This window comes from Mobula hypostoma, chromosome X1 (assembly GCF_963921235.1).
Source record: "Mobula hypostoma chromosome X1, sMobHyp1.1, whole genome shotgun sequence".
In the NCBI taxonomy this organism is placed as follows: domain Eukaryota; kingdom Metazoa; phylum Chordata; class Chondrichthyes; order Myliobatiformes; family Myliobatidae; genus Mobula; species Mobula hypostoma.
The window spans coordinates 58,430,219-58,457,100 of record NC_086128.1 but is presented as its reverse complement, the minus strand read 5'-3'; the positions used below and the strand labels follow the sequence as shown (position 1 = coordinate 58,457,100).

The following is a 26,882-nucleotide window of genomic DNA, read 5'->3' as shown; positions in this document are numbered from 1 at the left end:
GAGAATTGGTTGGCAGACAGGAAGCAAAGAGTGAGAATAAATGGGACCTTTTCAGAATGGCAGGCAGTGACTAGCGGGGTACTGCAAGGCTCAGTGCTGGGACCCCAGTTGTTTACAATATATATTAACGACTTAGATGAGGGAATTAAATGCAGCATCTCCAAGTTTGCGGATGACACGAAGCTGGGTGGCGGTGTTAGCTGTGAGGAGAATGCTAAGAGGATGCAGAGTGACTTGGATAGGTTAGGTGAGTGGGCAAATTCATGGCAGATGCAGTTTAATGTGGATAAATGTGAAGTTATCCACTTTGGTGGCAGAAACAGGAAAACATTATTATCTGAATGGTGATGGATTAGGAAAAGGGGAGGTGCAACGAGACCTGGGTGTCATTATACACCAGTCATTGAAAGTGGGCATACAGATACAGCAGGCGGTGAAAAAGGCGAATGGTATGCTGGCATTCGTAGCAAGAGGATTCGAGTACAGGAGCAGGGAGGTACTACTGTAGTTGTACAAGGCCTTGGTGAGACCACACCTGGAGTATTGTGTGCAGTTTTGGTCCCCTAATCTGAGGAAAGACATCCTTGCCATAGAGGGAGTACAAAGAAGGTTCACCAGATTGATTCCTGGGATGGCAGGACTTTCATATGATGAAAGACTGGATCAACTAGGCTTATACTCATTGGAATTTAGAAGATTGAGGGGGTATCTGATTGAAACGTATAAAATCCTAAAGGGATTGGACAGGCTAAATGCAGGAAGATTGTTCCCGATGTCAGGGAAGTCCAGAACGAGGGGTCACAGTTTGAGGATAAAGGGGAAGCCTTTTAGGACTGAGATTAGGAAAAACTTCTTCACACAGAGAGTGGTGAATCTGTGGAATTCTCTGCCACAGGAAACAGTTGAGGCCAGTTCATTGGCTACATTTAAGAGGGAGTTAGATATGGCCCTTGTGGCTAAAGGGATCAGGGGGTCTGGAGGGAAGGCTGGTACAGGGTTTTGAGTTGGATGATCAGCCATGATCATACTGAATGGCGGTGCAGGCTCGAAGGGCCGAATGGCCTACTCCTGCACCTATTTTCTATGTTTCTATCCCAACTCCTTTACTCAATGCTCTGATTTATAAAGGCCAGCATACCAAAAGCTTTCTTCACCACCCTATCCACATGAGATTCCATCTTCAGGGAACTATGCACCATTATTCCTAGATCCCTCTGTTCTACTGCATTCTTCAGTGCCCTACCATTTACCATGTATGTCCTATTTTGATTAGTCCTACCAAAATGTAGCACCTCACATTTATCAGCATTAAATTCCATCTGCCATCTTTCAGCCCACTCTTCTAACTGGCCTAAATCTCTCTGCAAGCTTTGAAAACCTACTTCATTATCCACAACTCCACCTATCTTAGTATCATCAGCATACTTACTAATCCAATTTACCACCCCATCATCCAGATCATTAATATATATGACAAACAACATTGGACCCAGTACAGATCCCTGAGGCACACCACTAGTCACCGGCCTCCAATCTGCCAAACAGTTGTCCACCACTACTCTCTGGCGTCTCCCATCCAGCCACTGCTGAATCCATTTTACTGCATCAATATTAATACCTAACGATTGAACCTTCCTGACTAACCTTCCGTGTGGAACCTTATCAAAGACCTTACTGAAGTCCATATAAACAAAATCCGCAGCTTTACCCTCGTCAACTTTCCTAGTAACCTCTTCAAAAAATTCAATAAGATTTGTCAACATGACCTTCCACGCACAGATCCATGTTGAGTGTTCCTAATCAGACCCTGTCTATCCAGATAATTATATATACCATCTCTAAGAATACTTAATCCATCAATTTACCCACCACTGACGTCAAACTCTCAGGCCGATAATTGCTAGGTTTACTCTTAGAACCCTTTTTAAACAATGGCACAACATGAGCAATACGCCAATTCTCCAGCACCATCCCCTTTTTTAATGACATTTGAAATATTTCTGTCAGAGCCCCTGCTATTTCCACACTAACTTCCCTCAAGGTCCTAGGGAATATCCTGTCAGGACCCGGAGATTTATTCACTTTTATATTCCTTAAAAGTGCCAGTACTTGCTCTTCTTTAAACATCATAGTTTCCATAACTTCCCCACCTGTTTCCCTTATCTTACACAATTCAATATCCGTCTCCTTAGTGAATACCGAAGGAAAGAAATTGTTTAAAATCTCCCCCATCTGTTTTGGCTCCACACATAGTTGTCCACTCTGATTCTCTAAATTTATCCCTCACTATCCTTTTGCCATTAATATATCTGTAGACACCCTTTGGATTCATTTTCACCTTACTTACCAAAGCAACCTCGTATCTTCTTTTAGCTTTTCTAATTTCTTTCTTAAGATTCTTTTTACATTCTTTATATTCCTCGTGCACCTCATTTACTCCATGCTGCCTATATTTATTGTAGATGTCTCTCTTTTTCCGAACCAAGTTTCCAATATCCCTTGAACACCATGGCTCTCTCAAACTTTTAACCTTTCCTTTCAACCTCACAGGAACATAAAGATTCTGTACCCTCAAAATTTCACCTTTAAATGCCCTCCATTTCTCTATTACATCCTTCCCATAAAACAAATTGTCCCAATCCACGCCTTCTAAATCCTTTCGCATCTCCTCAAAGTTAGCCTTTCTCCAGTCAAAAATCTCAACCCTGGGTCCAGACCTATCCTTCTCCATAATTATATTGAAACTAATGGTATTGTGATCACTGGACCCGAAGTGCTCCCCAACACGTACCTCCGTCACCTGACCTATCTCATTCCCTAACAGGAGATCCAACACTGCCCCTTCTCTAGTTGGTACCTCTCGTTATGTATCGTGCTTTGTACAAACCCCATTTCCAGAAAAGTTGGGATATTTTCCAAAATGCAATAAAAACAAAACTGTGTGATATGTTAATTCACGTGAACCTTTATTTAACTGACAAATGTACAAAGAAAAGATTTTCAATAGTTTTACTGACCAACTTAATTGTATTTTGTAAACATACACAAATTTAGAATTTGATGGCTGCAACACACTCAACAAAAGTTGGGACAGAGGCATGTTTACCATTGTGTTACATCACCTTTTCTTTTAATAACACTTTTTAATCGTTTTGGAACTGAGGATACTAATTGTAGTAGATTTGCAATTGGAAATTTTGTCCATTCTTGCTTGATATAAGACTTCAACTGCTCAACAGTCCGTGGTCTCCGTTGTCCGATTCTCCTCTTCATGATGCGCCATACATTTTCAATAGGAGATAGATCTGGAGTGGCAGCAGGCCAGTCAAGCACACACACTCTGTGTCTACAAAGCCAGGCTGTTGTAGCCCGTGCGGAATGTGGTCTGGCATTGTCCTGCTGAACGTCCCGGGAAGAGACGTCGCCTTGATGGCAACATGTCTCTCTAAAATCCTAATATACGCCTCAGAGTCAATGGTACCTTCACATACATGCAACTCACCCATGCCGTGGGCACTGATGCACCCCCATACCATCACAGATGCTGGCTTTTGCACCTTTCGCTGATAACAATCTGGATGGTCGTTTTCATCTTTGGCACGGAGAACTCGATGCCCTGTTTTTTCCAAAAACTAGCTGAAATGTGGACTCATCTGACCATAGCATACGGTTCCACAGTCTTTCGGTCCATCTGAGATGAGCTCGGGCCCAGAGAACTCGCCGGTGTTTCTGCATAGAGTTGTATGGCTTCCTCCTTGCGTAATACAGTTTCAAGTTGCATTTCTGGATGCAGTGATGGACTGTGTTGAGTGACAATGGTTTTCCGAAGTACTCCCGAGCCCAGGTGGCTATAATTGTCACAGTAGCATGACGGTTTCTTAGGCAGTGCCGCCTGAGGGCTCGAAGATCACGCGCATTCAACAGTGGTTTCCGACCTTGCCCTTTACGCACTGAGATGTCTCTGAATTCTCTGAATCTTTTCACAATATTATGTACAGTAGATATTGAAAGACCTAAATTCTCTGCAATCTTGCGTTGAGAAATGTTCCTTTTGAACTGATACTTGAATCTTGTGCACTTTTCAATCTTATTTTAACTCTGTCCCAACTTCTGTTGAGTGTGTTGCAGCCATCAAATTCTAAATTTGTGTATGTTTACAAAATACAATTAAGTTGGTCAGTAAAACTATAGAAAATCTTTTCTTTGTACTTTTGTCAGTTAAATAAAGGTTCACATGAATTAACGTATCACAGATTTTTGTTTTTATTGCATTTTGGAAAATATCCTAACTTTTCTGGAAATGGGGTTTGTATATTCTATTGTATTTTTTATTTTCTTGTAAATGTCTGCAAGAAAATGAATCTCAACATATAACATATACATACTTTGATAATAAATTTACTTTGAACCTTTGAACTTTGAAGGTGGCTTGGGCAGCCTAGCCAATGAGGGGTGACCTTATACAGGTTTATAAAATAATGGCAGGCAAAGATAGGATAGGTAGAATCTTCCTCCCGGGACAGCAAAATTTAGGTAATAGAGGGCATTTAAAGTAAGATGGGGGCGGGGGAGAATTAAAGAAAATGAAGGATAAGATTTTCCACACAAAAAGAGTATGAATATCTGGAACAAGCTACCAATGGAGGCAGATACAATAACAACAATGTTTAAAAAGTGTTTGGACTGATACTTGACAGAAAAGGCAGAGAAATGGGATTCGTTTGGATGATTATCATGGTCAGCATAGACAAGGTGACTGACAGGGTCTGTTTCTGTGCTCTACATTTCTGTGATGCTAAGCCTATGCCCTCTTTTGGATTATGGTCACTCTCCCGAAGTGTTTTCCCTACTTCCACTTCCACCACTTGTTCAGCATTATTTCCTAAGATGAGGCCAAATGTTGTCTGCTGATGGCAGCATAGTGGTTGGTGTAATGCTTTACAGTGCCAGTGATCACCAATCAGGGTTCAATTACCTCCACTGTCTGTAAGGAATTTTTTATGTTCTTCTTGTGACCGTGTGGTTTTGCCCCCAGTCCTCTGGTTTCCTCTCATACTCCAAAGACATATGGTTGAAGTTTGGGTTAGTAAGTTGTGAGCAGGCTATGTTGGCACTGGAGTTATGGCGACATTTATAGGCTGCCTTTGGATTGTGTTGGTGGTTGACACAAAATGTATTTCATTGTATGCTTCAATATGCATGTGATTCAGTTTATCTTTATCTTTAGTAAGACTGTCCTCTCATATTGTCTGAAAAATATTTACTTGGAGGTACTTGCCAAATTCCACCCCATCTGAGCCCCTTGTCTCAAAGCTACCCCAGTCAATGTTAGAAAAGTTTAAATCTTGCACTACTATTACCCAATTTACTTTACACCTCTATGTGATTTGCTTTATTACCTGTTCCTCTAAAACCTACTATCGGGAAGCCTAAAGTATAATTCCAAAAAGGTGATCTTACTTGCGGCTTGTTATGTTGCTGGCATTTAGGGCAGCATTGAAGGTCCTCCATCTCTGGTGGTGTTCAGGACTTCCTTCATCAGGCCAGTAGCTTCTTCTCAGTTTTCACTGCTGTCAGTCATGCTAGTCCCCGGTGGAGACTCAGGAATACCATCGCACTTGGGTGTAGAAAGATTCTTCATTACTGTTTCTGTAACGGTTTTGTTTTACCAGTCAGTGTTGTTAGCCCTGAGCTGATCCTCTGAACCTGGAGGCCTGGTGGACCACTCTTAGTCTATCCTCTACTCTTTGACTCATTTGGAGTTGGTGACCCTACCAAGACCGAAAGCAAAAAGCCTTGAGTCCAGCCAACATAGTTCTCTGGGTCATTGGGGCACGCAAGCCTCCAAACCACAAGATTGTGGTTCTCTTGGAGGAACAAGGTTATCACCCCTCTCTTATTCACTAGTTCTACCCATTGCTCCTTAGACACTTGAGACATGTCACAAAACATTTAAGCTTGTGTTCATCTCATATGCTCGATGTGGAGTTCAGTGATAACTAAAAATAAACTTTAAAATCTCTTTCAGGAGAAAGATGACCGAGTATTGAAGATTTCCCAGAAGAAATTTTGTGCCAGTGGACCATTTACTGGTAAGTGCACATGCTGCTTTGTTGTAATTTATCTTTAAATATTGAAAAAAGCTCTTCATACTTCCAGAATTGGATGTGTTTCCTTTTCATGAATATCCCAGTGCAGTTACTGTCATCTCAGAGGATGCAATTATAGCAGGGGTTCCCAACCTGGGGTTCATAGACTCCTCGGTTCATGGTAGGGGTCCATAGCATAAAAAAGGGTTGGAAACCCCCTGAACTATAGTGTTCCTGAATTGATTGATCATTTTACGCTAAATTGAAATGTTAGAACTTGAAGAATTAAATATGTTTGAATTTCATCTTGACAATAATGCTTCACAACTTGGAAATCATAATCATGTGCTGTGTCATATGACGTGGGCAGTCATGATCTTTCCATGACCATGATTGTTCTTGGCAAATTTTCCTATGGAAGTGGTTTCCTATTATCACCTTCTGGGCATTGTCTTTATAAGGCGGTTGACCCTTGCCATTATCAATACTTCTCAAAGATTGTCTGCCTGGCATCAGTGGTTGGTGATATACACCAGCTGCTCAAATGACTGTCCACCACCTGCTCCCATGGCTTCACATGACTTTGATTGGGGGGCTAAGCAAGTGCTACACCTTGCCCAGGGTGACCTGTAGGCTAACGGATTGAAGGAGCGCCTTACACCTCCTTTGGTAGAGACATCTCCACCCAGCCACTCAAAACTTGGAAATAGGCATTAAATGTAGTTTCAACTTTCTGCCACTGTGTCCAAATTAGAGCCATAATTTTCTGCAATTCATTTACAGAATCTGGATGTCGCTGGCAAAACCAAAATTTGCCCGTTGTTATTTTCTTGAGAAGTTATTGCCTTTCTACCTCCCCCAGCTGAAAGCAACTGGCTTAGCATCACATTTGTGAGTTTGCATCTTGCACACTCGTTCTCCTTTTGACTTAAGTGGGGTTACTGGTTCCTTGTGTTGTTGCAGTTGCAGCATAGCTTTTATACTGACTTTCAGTTCATTTTCCATCAGGGATCTTTGGGTCGATGTCCACAGATCACTCAAAAGTTGTCGTGCAAGTTGATAGGGTGATTAAGAAAGTATGTTGGCCTTCATTAGTTCAGGGATTGAGTTCAAGAGCCATGAGGTAATGTTGCAGCTCTATAAAACTTGCCAGACCACAGTTCGAGTATTGTGTTCAGTCCTGGTCACCTCTTCATATGAAGGATGTGGAATCTTCAGAATGGGTGCAGGATGCTGCCTGGTCTAGAGGGCATGTTTTATGAGGGTAGGTTCAAGGGTCCAATTTAATGTCAGAGAAATGTATACAATATACATCCTGAAATGCTTGATCTTCACAAACATCCACAAAAACAGAGGAGTGCCCCAAAGAATGAACGATAGTTAAATGTTTGAACCCCAAAGACCCCCCCCCCCCGGCTCCTCTCCCTCCTTGCACGTAAGCAGTAGCGAGCAACAATCCGCCCTCTTCTCCTCCCCCCCCCCCCCCACCGGCAAAAAAACAGCATCGGCACTGCCACCGAGCACTCAAGAGTGAGCAAAGCATTAGCAAAGACACAGACTTGCAGTTACCCCAAAGACTTCGCCTTTCACCCGGTATACGACATACCACAGGCTCTCTCTCTCTCCCTAATAAGGGAGAAGGAGGTGTCTCCGTTTCCCCAGCGAGTGGGAGACATAACAAACAACTCACCGGTTTACAGTGTTAAAAGTCCATTACGTCGCTTTTTTCCGAGCTCTGTGCCTGAAGATCTCAAAGATCTTGGGTCTCCAGACACACAACTGCAGATATCCTGACTACCTCGACGACACATGGGTCTCCTGCCATGACACCAACCCTCAATCTGCCCATCTCCAGAGCCCCGAGATCCTAAGCTTCCAAATCCAAGCTGGACTCTTAGGCCGAGCCTTTGGTGTGCCCAACGACGGCCAGTTGTGAAACCCTGAGAGCGGGTCCCATTCCCGCAAAGAACTGAAGTCAGCATGCAACTCCAGGTCAGGGTCTTCAAAGTAACCTTGAAAGGGAAAAATAAAAATAAAGGTATTAAAGATAGAAATGGAGCTGTTTCTGAAGATGCAAGCAAAGGAATTGCCATTTAGCGCCAGGTTGAGTGATCTTGGGCTTTTCTCTATGGAGATGAGTATAAGATGAATTGATAGAGAGGTGTCAAGATGAAAAAGGGCATAGATCAAGTGGACAGTGAGGGACTTTTTCTCATGTGGAAATGGCTGATGCAAAAGGGCATAGCTTTGAGCTGTTTGAAAGAAGATTGGTGGGGGTGTTCGGCAGAGGCAGGTTGTTTTTTCTTTTAACAGTGGTAGGTATGTGGATTACTCTTACAGAGGTGGTGGTAGAGGCAGAAACATTAGGGACATTTAAGAAGGTCTTACACAGGCACGTGGATGATAGAAAAATGGAGGGCTATGTGGGAGGGAAGGGTTAGCTTGATCTTGGAGTAGGTTAGAGGATTGGTACAACATTGTGGGCTGAAGGGCCTGTACCGTACTGTTCTCTGTTCTAAATCCTAAATGGAGAGAGACAGGCAGAAAAGCAACGTTTTGAATTGAATCAGAATCGGGCTTAATATCACTGGCATATGTCATGAAATTTGTTGTTATGCAGCAACAGTGCATTGGAATACATAATAAAGAATTGTGTATTTTCCAGTTGATTTTACTTTATTTAAATTGTTTTCAAAACTTTACCAAAGATGCAAGTACAGTATTCTTGGGGTAATGAGTTTTAAGAAAAGGGAAATTGCCATTACCTCCAAATTAAAATAATCTGTCCAGAATGAGGATTGAAACCCAGCTTCAATGTATTCTGGTCATGTGAGGCAAACCTTGGTTTTGATAAATGTTCTTGTAGGAAATGTAGTTCCCATGGGGAGAAGAAGAAAAAGTCTTGCCAATAACACATTTGGCAATGCTAATCTTTTTTAATTTAAAGTAACTTTTGTCTCAAATGAAGCTAGCATTATCTACAACTTCAATTTATGATATTTCTTTAAAAAAAAAAGATGGGGCAGGTAAACCATAATCATCATCATCTTTATATGCCATGAGGTATGATGTGGGTGATCATGGTCTTTAATCTGAAGCTCTTCAAATTCTTTTCTCTATCCATGACCGTGGTTGTTCTTGGCAATTTTTTCTGCAGAAGTGATTTACCATTGCCTTCTGGGCATTGTCTTTACAAGACGGGTGACTCCAGTCATTACCAATACTCTTTAGAGATTGCCTGGGGTCAGTGGTCGCATAAGCAGGACTTGTGATATGCACCGGCTGCTCAAATGACTATCCACCACCTGTTCCCATGGCTTCACGTGACACTGATCTTGAGGCGTGGAGACACTACACCTTGCCCAAGGGTGATGTGCAGGCTAGCAGAGGGAAGGGGTGCTTTATACCTTTTTTGGTAGTGATGTATCTTCAACCTGCCACCTAGAAGCCATAATAGACTGAGGATTGCCACCACTGAAAAGTGGTGGAAATTTGATAGCAGTTCTGTGTATACCCATAAACCTAATAGGAAAAAGCACGTGTAAAGACAGGACTGGACTAAACAGAGTGAATTTGGAATCCGTGTCTGGGTTAATGAAGAAATTACCACTTGGGCGAAATGGTTCTGTCTCACTCCAGAAATTGTAACTCAAAAGATGGGTCTTGTGAAGAGGCAGGATAATTAGATGCGGTGATGGGAGAAGTATTTGAAGACATTGGGTTTATTCTCTTCCCAATTTCCATTTAGGAAACTTGAGCCAAGAGCTATCAAAAATACAGCAAACTGTGCTCCATTCTAATATTTACATGATAAACCTTGGGACAAAGAGTAGATTGTTGTATTTCAAGTTGCATGAAGGTGCACAATTTCCACTTTCTTTCTCCAAAGATAGTTTTGAATTTTCCATTTTTCTGTACTGATTCTTTTTACAAGAATTTACTTGTGTTTCACTGACATAAAGGTGACATACTTGCAAGTTGCCTCCTTTGTGCATCTATAAAGATTTTATAAATGTTATGTTCAGTAACACAACAACTGAAGTTCAATTATAATGTTAATTTTGGGTAGCAGAGTGGAGATGTCTCTACCAAAGCTGTGAGGCACTCCTTCCCTCCACTAGCCTGCAGGTCACCCTTGGGCAAGGTGTAGCACCTGCTTAATTGCCCCTGATCAGGTTCACATGAAGCCATGAGAGCAGGTGGTGGATGGTTGTATGAGCAGCATATCAGAAGTACCAGTTATGTAGCCATTGATGCCGGGCAGACAATCTCTGAAGAGTATTGATAATGGCTGGGATCATCCATTTTGTAAAGACACTGCCTAGAAGAGGACAATGGTAAACCACTTCTGTAGAAAGCCTTGCCAAGAACAATCGTGGTCATAGACCACGATCGCCCACTCCATATGACAGGGCACATGATGATCATATGTTCAGTATTCCAAACCTGCAATTAATTTGGTGAGATCTTCAGACTTCAACTTTCTCCTGCTTTCACTCTTAATTAACCATTCTGTAGTCTATAAATTGACAGTATATCATGACTGCTTTCCATCTGGATATTATTTTGCATGTGCGTTTATTGTATTTAGAGGTACAGTACAGTAACAGGCTCTTCCGGCCAAATGAGCCCATGCCACCTAATTACACCCATGTGCCTTCTAAACTGTACACTTTTAGAATGTGGGATGAAACTAAAGGAAGCTTGTGCAGCCACAGGGAGAATGTACAAACACTTTACTGACAGCTGTGAGAATTGAACCCAGATCAATTTGCTATGTATCCTGCCAGGTTTCTTAGGATGTTCAAACTACATGTTTTTTTTTAAACAAGGTGACCCAAATTTTGACACAGACTGCATATTGCCATTTAGGTTATCAACTTGAACTAGTTTTGCATTTGGTGACATTTGTCTCCTTGGAAGCAATTAGTGAATACATTCTTGAGTAATTTCCTTTAAGCACAATTATACCGTATTATCTTCCCTAGACTATTATTGGAATATAATACATCATCATCCAGGCGGGTTTGTGCCACTAACAACAATTGTTTGCATTCAGTCCCTTCAGTGCTCAAATAATCTGTAGCCAGTAGCAATTTAACACTGTTCTCCATCCCAGAATTTTAAGAAGTGCACAGAGGCCAATGCTCAAGCCCTTCCAAACTAAAATTGACTGAATAATATGGGACAGAGAGTTAGAGTGTGTTGTCTACCACTGAGCAAATTGGTCAACATTTTAAGTAGGTTTGAAAAGTCCATTGTATATTACTGCCAAAGGAGGTGGTAGAGTTTGATACAATTACAATGTTTAAAAGAACATAAGACTTTGGAGCTGATTTGAACCATTCAGCCAATTGATTCTGGTCCACCATTTGATTATGGCTGATCCAATTTTCACTCAACCCCATATTCTCCTGCCTTCTCCCTATAACCTTCCACGCCCTGATTTATCAAGAATCTGTCAATCTCCACTTTAAATGCACTCAATAACCTGGTCTCCACAGCTGCCTGGGGCAACAAATTCCACAGATTCACTATCCTCTGGCTGAAGAAGTTACTCCTCATCTCCATTCTAAATGGATGTCCTTCTATTCTGAGGTTGTGTCCTCTGGTCTTAAACTCCCCCACCATAGGAAATATCCTCTCTATGTCCAGTCAACTTGGGCCTTTTAATACATGATACGTTTCAATAGGATTTCCCCCCTCATTCTTCTAAATTCTAGCAAGTACAGGCCCAGAGCCACCAATTGCTCCTCATATGATAAGCTTTTCAATCTGTAATCATTTTCATGAACCTCCTTTGAAACCTTTACAATAATCCTGTCTTAGATAAGAGGCCCAAAACTGCTCACGATACACCCAAGTGAATTTGGACAGGTATCTAGATAGAAACGGCTTAGAGTAAACAGACCTAATTCAGGCAAATAGGATTAGCTTTGCTATGCATCATGGTCAGCATGGACACGGTTGACCAATCAGCTCATCTCTGTGCTGTATGATTCTGTGGTCATTGGACTGTAATGACATGTACCCTAGATCTGTAGTGAGGTGACAGCTGCCTCTTGACAAATCAGGTAGATGTCCAAGGTTCGATGAATGAAAAGAGACATCAGGAGATAAACTCGGAGGACAACATCAAGAAATAAAGGAGATAAGTTTACTGGTGGAAGGCAGCAGTAAATAAGCTTCTTTCTTCAGGAAAGTTTGTAGTGTTTCTGAAAAGATTGTTCAGCATTGAAGTAGAGAAGATGTGTCCATGTGTGGGAGTTGAATATATCCAGTAGGAATTTAGGTGAAAGTAATTCAGTCAGAGTGGTTAAAGAACTGGAACTTTTGACTGAGCAAGTTGTTTTTAGAGAAGTGGCATAAATATAATTGAACTGAAGCTACTTAAGTGAAGATTCCCGTGATGTAGAAGTACTAGCAGAGCCTATTTCCATGCTGTAAAATCATGGTGGATACCTTTCAGTTTGGGCAGTTTTGGGCTCCTTATCTAAGAAACGATTTTCTGGCTTTGGAGAGGGTCGATAGGAATTATTCCAGGAATGAAAGGGTTATCGTATGAGAAGCGCTTGATGGCTCTGAGCCTGTACTCACTGGAATTTAAAAGAATGAGAATGAATAATTGAGATCTATTGAATAATGAAAGGCCTGGACAGAGTGGATGTGGAGAGGATGTTTCCTGTGATGAGGGAATCGAGGACCAGCCTCAGAATATAAGGACATCAATTTAGAACAGGGATGAGCAGGGATTTCTTTAGCCAGAGGATGGTGAATCTGTGGAATTCATTGCCATGGACAGCCTTGGAGGCCAAATCTTTTGAGTATATTTAAAGCAGTGGTTGATAGGTTCTTGCTTAGTCAGGACTTTAATGGTTACAGGGAGAAGACAGGAGAATGGGGTTGAGAGGGTTTTTAAGTCAGCCATGATGGAATGGTGAAGTCCCGATGGGCCAAGTGGCCTGATTCTGCTTCTATGTCTTATGGTCTTCATTATCTTTAAATTTGTAGCTTGAGAGAGATATCGGAGTGGGAGTTGGGTGTCAAACTCACTTTCCTGACTTCCTGTTGCTCAGGACTGAACAAGTAGTAAATGACATGTATTTGCCTTAATGATCAGAGAATGTGGTTTGATATAGAATCTGCCCATAAATTATCGACAGTCAGATTCTATATATTTTTCTTTTCTTCTCTCCACCGCTCAATTCGCACCTTGCCTCTGTTTCAGACTGAAAAATGATCATGTTGGGAAGCTGTAGTTTCTTACTGTAAAGTCCGTTAATGCAGGTGGACTGTAGATGAGGAAAAATTGGTATTGAGGATTTTTCATTATGGGGTGGGGGGATAGGGGAACTTGCAAATGTGCAAGTGTGGATGTTTGGGAATTGACATGAGGTTTAGAAATGAGCAACAATTATTGAGATTTTGTTAAGTTCATGGATGATATAGTGGGAGAGATAAGCAGGAGAACTTTGGAATGATCAATTCTCCCACGATAAAATCATGAGAGTTTGAATGGGAAATGTGCTGAGGAATGAATTTGGTGATGAACCTTGGGGTTCATAATCAATCTTCAAATTTAAATAAGGACAGTTTATTAGTACATGAGAATAACTTGTCCAAGGTTACCTGAAAAACAGGTCAGTAGAGGAGCAGTTGCAGTTATTCTAACAGCTTGTCTGTAATGGAGATAAGAGACTGCAGATGCTGGCATCTGGATCAACACGTTATCTTCTGGAGGAACTCAGCAGGTCGAGCAACATCTGAGGTGGGGGTGGGAAGGACTGTTGACGTTTTAGGACAGAACTTAATGCAGGGACATTTCTTGGACCTATTGTTGGACAAACAGTTGATAATGTTGAAGAAGTAAAGGAATCAAGTGATGTACTGATCTAGATGTGTATATCATCAGATTTCATCTCAAACCTGAGCAATTGTGACGAATGGGGAAGGCTATGGATGATGGTTTTGGAAGAAAAACCATTACTTGAGTCTTCTACATCTCTAGATAGGACTAGATAGGTAAATATGAATTTTAAAAAACCCTCAGATGGGCAACAAAGGAGATGCTTTGGAATAAGCTGGCCTGGTCAACCATGGCCATTTTTAGTTGGTGCTGAACAACTTTTAAGGATATCACGATTGGATTTTTTTCGGGCAAGTTAGGAATACATTTATCAGTGATTGCTGTCTGAGGTGCAGGATCAGGCTCAGCTTCACCTCTTGTGGTCAAATTATCTCTAGATCTCACTAATTGGGCTTGATAGGTAACAAAGACTCACTTGTATGAGGTGCGAGATGGGAACTAACAATGAATTCCAGCTGTAGAAAAATGAGTGTGTGGAAAAGGGATGCTCCTGGTTATATTTTCTTGTCATTAAGTTGAGATTTTTAGAATGCAAACATTTCACCAAATTTGATTTGTATGAGTACAGAAGCAAGATATGCATCATATTTTGTTAACCAATTGATTTTTTCTTAATATTCATTTCTGCCAAACACTATATGACTTTTTAAAGTCACAACTGGATGAATTCAAAGGGGGAACTCCTGTTTTTATTTTTGCTCTTTGACTGAGGCAAAAAGATGGATCTTGTTATATTTGTGGTACTTGAACTACAGAACAGAGCTGAAATAAGTGGCTGATGATGCTGTTAGCCCACTATCTCCATGAAAACGTATCTGGCAGAGAATGAGCTCTGAAGTCCTCACTGAATTCTGTGCAGACTATTTTCAAACATACTAAACAGCATCAGTCTGCACCATATAGTTAAGTGTTGGGGATTGAATCAGTTTTTTAAGTAGCATCCCTTTGCTCTGCTCCTGCACTTAGCGACTATGGAGTTCCAGAATTAAAGTCTGTGGAGTTACAGGGTGGCACAGTAGTGTAGCAGTTAAAGTAACATTATTACAACGCCAGCAATTAGGTTTCAATTCCTGCCATTGCCTGTAACCAGTTTGTAAGATCTTCCGATGACCTTGGGGTTTCCACCAGGTGCTACAGTTTCTTCCCACATTCCAAACATGTATGGATTTACTTATTTTATTTAGAGATTCAGCGCAACATAGGCCCTTCCGGCCCTTTGAGTCATCCCGCCCAGCAACACCTGACAATCTGATTTAACCCTCACCTAATCACAGGACAATTTACAATGACCAATTAACTTACCCAGTGCAGCTTTGGACTATGGGAGGAAACTGGAGCACCCAGAGAAAACCCACATATTCCACGGAGAGGACATACAGAGATTCCTTACAGAGGACGCCAGGCAGGATTGAACATTGATGCCCCAAGCGTTAATAGTGTCACGCTAACCTCTATGCTGCTGTAGTGCCAAGTAGGTTAATTGATCATATGGGTGTAATTGGGTGGCACAGGCTCATTGGGCCAGAAGGGCCTGTTACCATGCATTATTTCTAAATAATAAAAAAAAGATAGCAACCTGTTTCAGTAGAGGATTAAGAGACTGTAAGCTTGGAGCAGCTTACAATCTACTAAAGTCCTGATGTCTTTGCCCAAAACGTTGACTTTTTATTCCTTTCTATAGATGCTGTCTGACCTGAGTTCCTCCAGCATTTTGTGTGTGTTAATCTACTGAAAGAGCTCAGAGGGTCCAGCAGTATTCGGATCGATACCCTGCATCAGAACTGAGAGTGGAGAGGCAAGATGGCCAGTATAGAGGTGGAATGAATCACAAGAAAGGACTCATGATTGGTCTAGGGCAGGGATTCCCAACCTTTTTTATGCTTTGGAACCTTACCATTAACTGGGGGGTTTGTGGACCCCAGGTAGGGAACCCCTGGTCTCAGTAAGGTGATAGGGAGTTAGAGCTAGGAGGAGGAAGTGAGTGGAGTAGAGTTGGAAGCCTATGGAATGTGAATGATAGGTGGAGACAGAAAAAAAAACAGCTGGAGCAAGGTGGGGGGTGGAGGAGAGCGTGAAGATGGAAGACAGCTGCTGGAGTGATGTAAGCAGGGATACAAAGTGCTCAATTCTGAAAAGTAGAAGTGAAAATGAGAACCTTTAAAGATAGTTGTGATTGGAGCTGTAGGAGGGAGGACCCTGTGTGAGATGTAACAGCCCCTCACAACTACTACTGATCTATTCCTTTGCCCCACTTCCTATCCTCCTCCCAGCTCCATTCATCCATATTTGCACCTGTCTCCCTTCTCCATACACCAATTTCACAGTTTTCACTCCCCACTACCACGCCTCTCATCTTGTACCAACTGTGAATATGCACAAAATGCTGGAGGAACTCAGCAGATCAGGCAGCAACTATGGAGGGAAATAAACACACTGCCTTATTGCTGAGAGTCTCCAGCGTTTTGTATGTATTGTTCTATGACCAGGGTTCCCAAATGGGGGTGGGGGGTTGCAATAAACCCCTGGCTTAGTGGCGTTGGTCCATGGCATAAAAAAGGTTGGCAACCCCTGCTTTATGGATTCATTGTTCCAACAATCGTTCACCTTTCTCCTCTCCTCTAATGGTACCCATTCTGATCTCCTTTAATTATCAGAATCTAGCACTAGTGTTCCTGCATATCTCCACTGTCTCCTATAATCACACTCTCCTCCCCCACCTTGCTCCATTGGTTACTTTTCCTCTCCTGTCTCCTCCCCACTGTCTCTGTCACCCCACCTCAATTCTGCGCCTACTCACCTCCCTTGCATGTTAATGCCCATCTCTCATCTTATACCCCTACTCAATCCATCAGTAGCTTCCAAATTTTTTTTTTTTTTTGCAGTTTTCCTTCTACGTTGACACAAGGCTTCAGCCTGACATGTCACCAGTTTATTTTCTTCTGCCAATGCTGCTTGATCCACTGAGTTCATAGCAGGTTGTGTGTAGATACGTTTCCAATCACGTACATTAAACGTACAGTGAAATGCGGCTTTTACGTTAACAGCCAACACAGCTTAAAGATGTGCTGGGGTCAGCCTGCAAGTGTCTCCACATATTCCACTCATTAGAGTCAGTTTTATTCAAAACCTTGAAGGTAATTAACCTGTTGTAAATTTCTACCAGTGTTTTGGTGTGGAGTCCATTCAGGAAACAAGATTTTCAGTCTATCATCCCATGTAAATCCCATTCTACATACAGTGCTGGAGAAACTCAGCATATCAGACTCATGCCCAATGTCCAAATGTCACTTCCCCACACCAACTCAAAAACATACTATCAGGCCAAAGTGTTGTCTGTTTATTCCTCTCCATTGACGTTGCCTGACTTACTGACCTCAAATGTCTAGCACCTGCAGAAACGTTTGTTTTTATTTAATCCCATATTCAAATCAACCCCCCCCCACCCAATTTCTATCACCCAGCTGCACGCCAGTGGCAGCTTACAGTGACTAGTTAAGCTACTAACGCACACATCTGGGATGTGGGAGAAAATGAGAGCACTTGGAGGAGACTTTCAGGGAGAGCTCCACATAGACAGCTCCAGAGGTCAGGACGCTGGAGCTGTGCGTTGGCAGCTGTTCTGGCTTTGCCACCTTGTCATCACTCAGCTTAAATTTCTAGCTTGTATGTGTGTTCTTCTGGAAATAATGAGCATAATAGCCCGTTCTCGCATTCAAATATTCAAAGCTATTTTCTTTAAAATTGTTCAGAAAACACTTGGTACTCATTAATATAATCAAAATTCAGAATCAGCTTTAATGTCTCTGGCATATATTGTGAAATTTGTTGTTATGCAGCAGCAGAACATTGCAATGCATAATAAAAGAAACCAGCAATAAGAAGAAAATGTATATTAAAAAGTTAAATAAGTAGTGCAAAAATGGAAAAAAAAGTAGTGAGGTTGTGTTCATAGCTCCAATGTCCATTCAGAAATCTGATGGCCTAGCAGAAGAAGCTGTTCCTTTAAACAACATCCTCAAAACAAGTTATTACCCATAGAAACTCTATTCCAAATTTATGAGGTAGGATTTGCATAACATAATTCAAAGTCATTATCTCTCCCTTTGTAAGAGAATGCGATGTTCTTTTCTAAGAACCTATTCATGGTGTGAGATTACTGAAGTAATAGTGTCTTCTAACAAAGAAGACACATCAAGTTAATTGTTGATATTGGAGAATTGTTAAGTGAATTTAGCCTGTTGGGTGGTATAGTGAGCAGAAGAAAAGAGAAGAATTAGAAGTAGCTTTTGATTGTCAAAAATGCCTTTGTGATCCTGTGTTCTATCTTCTTGAAGTTTTACTGGCTTCCCAACCCGGGGTTCACAGACCCCTTAATGATATTGTCTATGCCGGCATAAAAATGGTTGGGAACCCCTGAACTAAAGGGACAAAGGCATCCCTTTACAATTCCCTTTACAACAGAGAAAAAGAGGAATATCTAGCCAGAGGGTCGTGAACCTGTGGAATTCATTGCCACATACAGCTATGGAGGCCAAGTCATTGGGTATACTTAAAGTGGAGGTTGATAGGTTTTTGATTAATAAGGGTGTCAAAGGTTATGGGGAGAAGGCAGGAGACTGGGGTTGAGAGGGATAAATCAGCCATGATGGAATGGCAGAGCTGACTCAATGGGCCATATGGCCTAATTTTGCTTCTATGTTTTATGGTCTTTAGTGATAGTCATCAGTCATAACTGATGTGGAGAGTGGAGCCCAGTGAGGTCAACTCTTAAAGATCTATTTACTCTCTCATTTTTTATTTTTAAAATAATCCATGTTTTCCTTCTCTTTCTTTCCTGACACGGACTTTTTGAGCAGAGCACCGGATGATATTATCAAATGTCAAGGAGCTTTTCTGAATGGTCATTCTTTGTGCGTTCTCCAGCCAGGAAGGTACTTCATAGCCAAGCCTCTACTTGCCAGCTGACTTGGATGGTGATGGGGAGCGATGAGGCTCTGGCCAGTTTATTTACACCATCCATTCTCAATCAAATTGTAGGACTTTATCCAGGCATTTTAAGAATCTCAGCTGCTTTTTGATTTGGACCCTGTATTCTGTTTCATTTAACTGTTATATTCTGGTCCTATTGAGGTCTTTTCTTCGCATTGAGGGAAATTGGTCAATCTTCTGAAGGGCTCTGCTACTTAAATCCATTCATGAATAAGTACACCTCTCCTGTGTTTCCCAGGTAGTGACTGTCCTCACTGGATGGTCCCTATTAGTATCTGCACCAGTGAAGATGTAAGCTGTGATAATATGAAGGTGTTACTGGACCAGCCAGAGATGACTATCACTGTGAAGAATGTGAAACCGCATCAATGGATAAAGGTAAGTCACGAGAGCTTCAGAAGTAGTTTAGGGTATGTGTTCTTCTGCATCTTTCAGTTAAATGGGCTTTTTCTCCATCCTCTTTAGGTCTTTGCTGAAGTCCAGACAGGCAATCTGTTTCCTAGGGCTTTGGCAACATTGCTCTTTTATGAATTGCTTCATGCACACAAGTGAAGTCAAAGTGACTAATCTAATCCTCTGCCTCCATTCTTTTGACCTAACATCTTCTGTTCCTCTGCTGGAAGACATTTTAATAGGATAAGATAATTCACTGTATAAGGATACTGTTTGTAAAAAAGATATTCTTTTAAGGGCAGTGCATTTGAGTCTCAGTGCAGAGTTCCACAGAATTTGGAGCACAGATCATGAACTGACTGCCTTTTGATCTTATACTTGATGCCTGCAAAACTTGCTGAATAAAACCCAGGCACAAGGAAAGTGATCATTGCATTTCTGTAAGTGTTGGTTTCAGAAAAGCTTTGGCAGGAAAACAAAATGTCTATTATTGACCATGAAAAGAATAAAGTAAAAAAAAAACTATGTTTGTTTTGCTCACGTACTGTACTGTGCAAACGTCTTAAGCACACATATATAACTAGGGTGCTTAAGACTTTTAGACAGTACTGTATGTTCTGTCTTTCCAGTTAGCAAATAACACTTAATACTGCTGAGCTAATACAAAGCTTAAGTACTTTTATTTCTGTTTCCCAACCACCTTCCTAATTTAACCGATATACAGTACTGTTCAAAACTCATAGGCACCCTAACTGTATAAGCTGTATATGTGCATAACGCTTTTGCACAGTACTGTAGCCCAACAAAAAAAAGTACAAAGCAAATTTTGAATTTTGGCTGCTTGAAATGAATTTTGATCTGTTATCATTTATTTTGCAAATATTTCCTGATGGACATCACGGTGCATTATTAAAGTAGTTCCAAAATGTGCGCGAGACAGACAAGCGTAGTTCTTTCAGGACATTTAGAACAGTTTAGCAAAAATTTTAAACATGAAACTAGAAACTCCAGAAGAATGACAGGAAATACTGGAAATAGAGAGCTGGGCTGTGGGGGCTGGCTAAAATACGAGGGGTGATTGATAAGTTCGTGGCCTAGCGTAAAGGAGTCAATTTTAGAAAACGGAGCACATTTACTTTTCCTACATTTACACACTTAGTCCAGCGGTCGTGGAGCATACAGATCCCTTTGTAGAAATTGGCGTCTTGGACCTCCAGAAGTGGTCCACAGCAGGGGTGATTGATAAGCTCGTGGCCTAAGGTAGAAGGAGATAAGTTATTAATTTCAAACTTTCTGCATTTTCACTCAGAGTTGAACTGCATATGCATGTAACGAGAGCTGTATAACTCTTCTCCTTCTACCTTAGGCCACGAACTTATCAATCACCCCTCGTAAGTGCAGACTTTGCCCCAGGACTGGAGCCTCCCATGTTTTAGATGAGACAAGTTTGTCCTTCACTTTCATGAAATATTTGGATTGTTCATGCAGCATCTTCGTCAATTGCTTTCTGTGAGGCATCTCAACCTAATCATTATAAAACATAGCATAAAATTTATTTACATCAAACTTTGGATTGTAATTGTCCTGATGTAAGTCTGATTCTGCCTCTAGTTGTATACCTCTTTGTATTTGCACATTTTTATTAGCCTTCATCTTTCGCTTTGGCGATACCTTTCACTCTGCCTGATTGTTCCCTGCCCATGCTTTTGCCTTTCATATGCTTCTGTGCTCCTCGTTATTGGATATGACACTGTCCTTGTGCATCTCAGTGATTCTTGTTTGTGTTTATCTTGACCTCTATGTCTTATTTTGCCCTCACCCTCGATTTGTCTGCCTGTTTCTCTGCCAGTCGTTTCGTTCCCTCTTTGCAAAGTATCTTGGCTTGTAGTTAACTTGTCCTCAAAATTAAGAAAATAACAATGTGCTTTTTTCAAACATCAATTGGCTTTGCAACTGTTGCCAAATGTTTTTCTCTCTAAAATCCTGTACATTGATATATATCTGTCAAGATACTTATTTCACACTTATTTGACGACAGCCATAACGTACAGTTTTCTTGGATGAAATTTGGTGAAATGTTCGAGATTTGCAAATGCATTTCAGAATCAGGTTTAATATCACTGGCATATGTTGTGAAATATACTGTTTAGCGGCAGCAGTACATTGCAATACATAAAAGCTATAAATTACAAAAAGATAAATATTTAAAAATTAAATAAGTACTGCAAAAGGGGAAAAAAACATAGTGAGTAGTTGTACATGGGTTCATTTTCCATTCAGAAATTTGATGGCGGGGGGAGAAGAAGCCTGATCCTAAAATGTTGAGTGTGTATCTTCAGTTTCCTGTACCATCACCTTGATGGTAGCAATGAAAAGAGTGTGTCCTAGGTTTAGGGGGTCCTTAATGACAGATGCCACCTTGAGGCATCGCCTTTTGAAGATGTCCTGATGGAGTACCCATGCAGTTAGATGTTAGTTGGTATGAATCCTTTTATATGACGTGACCTTTCTAAATGTTCATTTCAGTTGATGGTCATTAAATACTTGGCTCGAGGTTTCATTCTTTTTTGGGACGTGGATATGTTGGCAAAGCTAACATTTATTGCCCGTTCCTAATTCGAAGTTCAATAGAATCAATGAAAAACTACACATAAAGATGGACAACCACTGTCCAAAATACAATAAATTGTGCAAATACAAAAAGAAAAACAAAATAATAGTAATAACCATTGAGAACAAGGAATACAGAGAGAGAAATCTGGTTACATTTGTGCACAGATCTTTGCAGGTGCCAGAACAGATTAAAAAGACAATTTAGAAAGCCTATCACAAACAAGAGAAAATTTGCAGATGCTGGAATCCAAGCAACACACACACAATGCTGGAGGAACTCAACAGGCCAGTAGTATCTGTGGAAAAGAGTACAGCCGACGTTTAGGGCCAAGTCCTGCTGAAGGGTCTTGGCCCGAAACGTCAACTGTACTCATTTCCATAGATGCTGCCTGGTGTGCTTAGTTCTTCCAGCATTTTGTGTGTGTTAATTTAGGAAGTCTATCAGGTCTGGGGCTTTTTTTTTAAGTAAGGGCAAAGAGATCAAACATGAAGAAAGTCAAAGTAAATTGACTATCAAAGTTAGTACCCTGTCCAATTCTGATCAGTGCCTTATTAAATGTTACTATATACTACCTTGAGCTTTGTTTTTTTTGCAGGCATTTACAGAAAAATAAAAAAAAATAGATTTTGTGGAAAACTGAATAAATAAAGACTGACGAATTAACCAATGTCTGAAAGAAGGCAAATTGTGAAATCAATAAATAACGTTGAGAACACAAGTTGTAGAGTCCTTGAAAGTGAGTCCATAGGTTGTGGAATCAATTCAATGTTAGGGTGAGTGAAGTTATCCACGCCGGTTCAGGAGGGAATTAAATGCAGCATCTCCAAGTTTGCGGATGACACGAAGCTGGGTGGCAGTGTTAGCAGTGAGGAGGATGCTAAGAGGATGCAGGGTGACTTGGATAGGTTGGGTGAGTGGGCAAACTCATGGCAGATGCAATTTAATGTGGATAAATGTGAAGTTATCCACTTTGGTGGCAAAAATAGGAAAACAGATTATTATCTGAATGGTGGCCGATTAGGAAAAGGGGAGGTGCAACGAGACCTGGGTGTCATTATACACCAGTCATTGAAAGTGGGCGTGCAGGTACAGCAGGCGGTGAAAAAGGCGAACGGTATGCTGGCATTTATAGCGAGAGGATTCGAGTACAGGAGCAGGGAGGTACTACTGCAGTTGTACAAGGCCTTGGTGAGACCACACCTGGAGTATTGTGTGCAGTTTTGGTCCCCTAATCTGAGGAAAGACATCTTTGCCATAGAGGGAGTACAAAGAAGATTCACCAGATTGATTCCTGGGATGGCAGGTCTTTCATATGAAGAAAGACTGGATGAACTGGGCTTGTACTCGTTGGAATTTAGAAGATTGAGGAGAGATTGAAACGTATAAGATCCTAAAGGGATTGGACAGGCTAGATGCGGGAAGATTGTTCCCGATGTTGGGGAGGTCCAGAACGAGGGGTCACAGTTTGAGGATAGAGGGGAAGCCTTTTAGGACCGAGATTAGGAAAAACTTCTTCACACAGAGAGTGGTGAATCTGTGGAATTCTCTGCCACAGCAAACTGTTGAGGCCAGTTCATTGGCTATGTTTAAGAGGGAGTTAGATATGGCCCTTGTGGCTACAGGGGTCAGGGGGTATGGAGGGAAGGCTGGGTTCTGAGTTGGATGATCAGCCATGATCATAATAAATGGTGGTGCAGGCTCGAAGGGCCGAATGGCCTACTCCTGCACCTATTTTCTATGTTTCTATGTTTCTAATGCTTGTAGGGTAATAACTATTCCTGAACTTAGTGGTGTGGAACCTGTACCACCACCTCGATGACAGCAGCGAGAAGAGAGCATGGTCTTGAATCCTTGATGATGGGTGCTGCTTTCCTGTGGCAACACTCCGTGTAGATGTGCTCATTGGTGAGAAGGCGATTTGCCTGTGATGCACTGGGTTCCTAAACCACCAAATTGCATCTGGTGATTTAGAAACAACACCTCACACTGATGGTAGTTTAGGTTTGAGCATATCATATCACTTGTCTTAAAACGCCATTTCAAAGGTTTCAAAGGTACATTTAATGTCAGAGAAATGTATACAATATACATCCTGAAATGCTTTTTCTTCGCAACCATTCATGAATACAGAGGAGTGTCCCAAAGAATGAATGACAGTTAAATGTTAGAACCACAAGCATGCAGCAAAGACGCAGACTTGCAGCATTCCAAAGACTGACTATGCATTCACCCGGTATTCGACATACCACAGGTTCTCTCCCTTCCTAATAAGGGAGAAAGAGATGTCTCCGTTTCGCATTTAAATGTAGTCCTATGGTTAACAGTGGGCTGACAGTGTAAAATCACTTTCTGATACATTTGACATGAACTAAACCCAGGAGATGTGATAATTGGTTATAATAATAATTCTGGGCTCATTTGGGCATGTATAAATTTTAGTGATGCTTATACCCTAGTAGTTACAAATTTTGGAGCATCTTTCCTGTTTAGTTTGAACTGACCAATCTACCATCTGATCTGTTAGATTCAGTCATGAACCACCTTGTGTACACTTTAGGAGGGGAGGGGAAAAAAAAGGTCTTCTTTTGTTTTGACTTTCCCTTCTTTCCTGGAGATGGTTTATCTTCCAACATAGTGGCAGGCTCTTTGTATTCACTGCTGCCTCTCACTATTGAGCACATTTACATGGAGTGCTGTTGCATTGATGTTTACAGCTGTTTTCATGCATGTTTTTACCCAACAAATAATGGTTATCTGTGTATGAATCAGAAATCTGTCCAATCTGAGACACAAAACTATAAGACTGTTTGAAAAACCTCTGAGTCAAGTCTCCACAAGTATGAGTTATCCCCGTCCATTTTCTGTTCAGATTTCACGAACTCTGCAGCTATCGAGTTTGCATTGTTCAATTTCCAAAATCGTTTGTATGACTAATCTGAGTGAGTTGTGAGTTAGCTGGTGCTTTAACACTGGATTTAAATCATCAAACCTAACAGTTTGATATTCTGGTTTATAAATCTGGAGAAAGAAGGCTCAAAGCATCAATGCTGTAATGGTGATTTTGACCTTGAGATTTTTATAAGACATAGGAGCATTTGGCCCATTGAGTCTGCTCCACCATTCCACCATGGCTGATTTATTATCGCTTTCAACCCCATTCTCCAATAGTCAAGAACCTATCAACATCCACTTTAAATGTACCCAATGACTTGGCCTCCACAGCCATCTGTGGCAATGAATTCCACAGATTCACCATTTTCTGGCTAAAGAAATTCCTCCTCATAACCGTTCTAAATGGTCATCCTATTTTGAGACTGTGCCCTCTGGTCTTTGACTCCCCCACTACAGGAAACATCCTCTCCACAGCCACTCTATTTAGGCCTTTCAATATTTGACAGGTTTCAATGAGATTCCGAGTGTACAGATTAGGAATGAATACAATCGCAATTAATCTATTAATTTATTCTATTGAAATGCAGAGAGACTTCAAACTTCGGAGAGATTTAAACTTCAGAATCTGAAGTTTTTACAGTTGTGGAATAACAGGAAATTTCACAACATATGCTAGTGATATTAAAACTGATTATGATTGTTGTTGGCTAATATGTGGAATTAACTTAAGTGACTTTCCTGTTCCCCATTCTCATTAAGTAATGACTATGGAATTCTTTGCCACAGACAGCTGTGGTGGTCAAGTCATTGGGTATATTTAAAGCAGAGGTAGATAGGTTCTCGATTAGCAAGGGTGTCAAAGGTTACAGGGAGAAGGCAGAAGAATGGGGTTAAGAGGAGATCAGCATGATGAAATGGCAGAGAAGACTAATGGGCCAAGTTTTGATTCCAAGTCTTATGGTTTTATGGTCTATGGCAGTTGTGTGTAATAAGAATTCCTAATGCAGGAGGTTACTTTCTCATTTTCCTCATGAATTGTTTTTTGAAAGATGGGCATGTGGTTCTGGGAATGATCATGTTCATGTTGCATTAAGAATGCTGTTGGTTGGGCTCGGTTCTAAAACTTTTAACATTGAAGCTCCAAGCCCACACTAAACAATGCATCAGTTGCACTCATCAGTTATCAGCAAAAGTCAGCAGAACTGCCCTTTCCTGTTGCAAGTTTGGATCTGAAGCATCAAACAGAGGAGGTGGTGACCATTACATTGAACTAGAATATCAGAACAGTCTTAGTACAGTGCTAGTGAGTTGAATTGTTTGATGTTATCAAGAGCATAAGTAGGAGCAGGAGTGAGTCATTAGGGCCTTAAAGCCTGTTGGGCAATTCAATACAATTATAGTTGATCCATGCTGGCCACAACTCTTCTTCTGTGCCATCTCCATACCCCACTATTCTTTGATCTATTGGATATCTATCTGCTTCCACTTTAAATACGACTCATAATCCAACTTCTACAGTCTTCCAGGGCAGAGAATTCCAGAGGTTGACCACCCTGTGGGAGAAATTTCTATGTACAGGTGTCCCCCGCTTTTCGAACGTTCACTTTATGAAACCTCGCTGTTACAAAAGACCTACAACGTCGACTGTACCTCTTCCAAGAGATGCTGCCTGGCCTGCTGCGTTCACCAGCAACTTTGATGTGTGTTGCCTACATTAGTTACCTGTTTTCGCTAACAGGTGTTTTCACTGTTACGATAAAAGACGGTGCGCAAAAAAAGCAGTGCGCGATAAAGGCAGCGCGCGCCCCGAGCAGCCAAGCTCCTGCCCCGGAACTGCATTCTAGCCGGCATTGCTTAACCACGTGCCTGTGAGCAGCCATTAGCAAGATGAGTTCTAAGGTATCGAAAAAGCCTAAAAGAGCGCGTAAGGGTGTTACACTTAGCGTAAAACTAGACATAATTAAGCATTTCGATCGTGGTGAACGAAGTAAGGACAAAGTGAGTTTGGCTTGTGGAAGTTGACGAAGATGATGTTGAA

The 26,882-nt window shown here is 41.3% G+C and overlaps 1 protein-coding gene across 1 annotated transcript in view; it reads left to right on the top strand.

Annotated features, from left to right (window-relative positions):
* npepps (aminopeptidase puromycin sensitive) overlaps positions 1 to 26,882 on the top strand; it is a 301,618-nt gene that overhangs the window by 174,785 nt on the left and 99,951 nt on the right. Inside the window, exons 14-15 of the mRNA XM_063038059.1 lie at positions 6,029 to 6,092; positions 19,184 to 19,323. Of these exons, the coding sequence (XP_062894129.1) occupies positions 6,029 to 6,092; positions 19,184 to 19,323 (204 nt within the window). The remainder of the gene's footprint in view (positions 1 to 6,028; positions 6,093 to 19,183; positions 19,324 to 26,882) is intronic.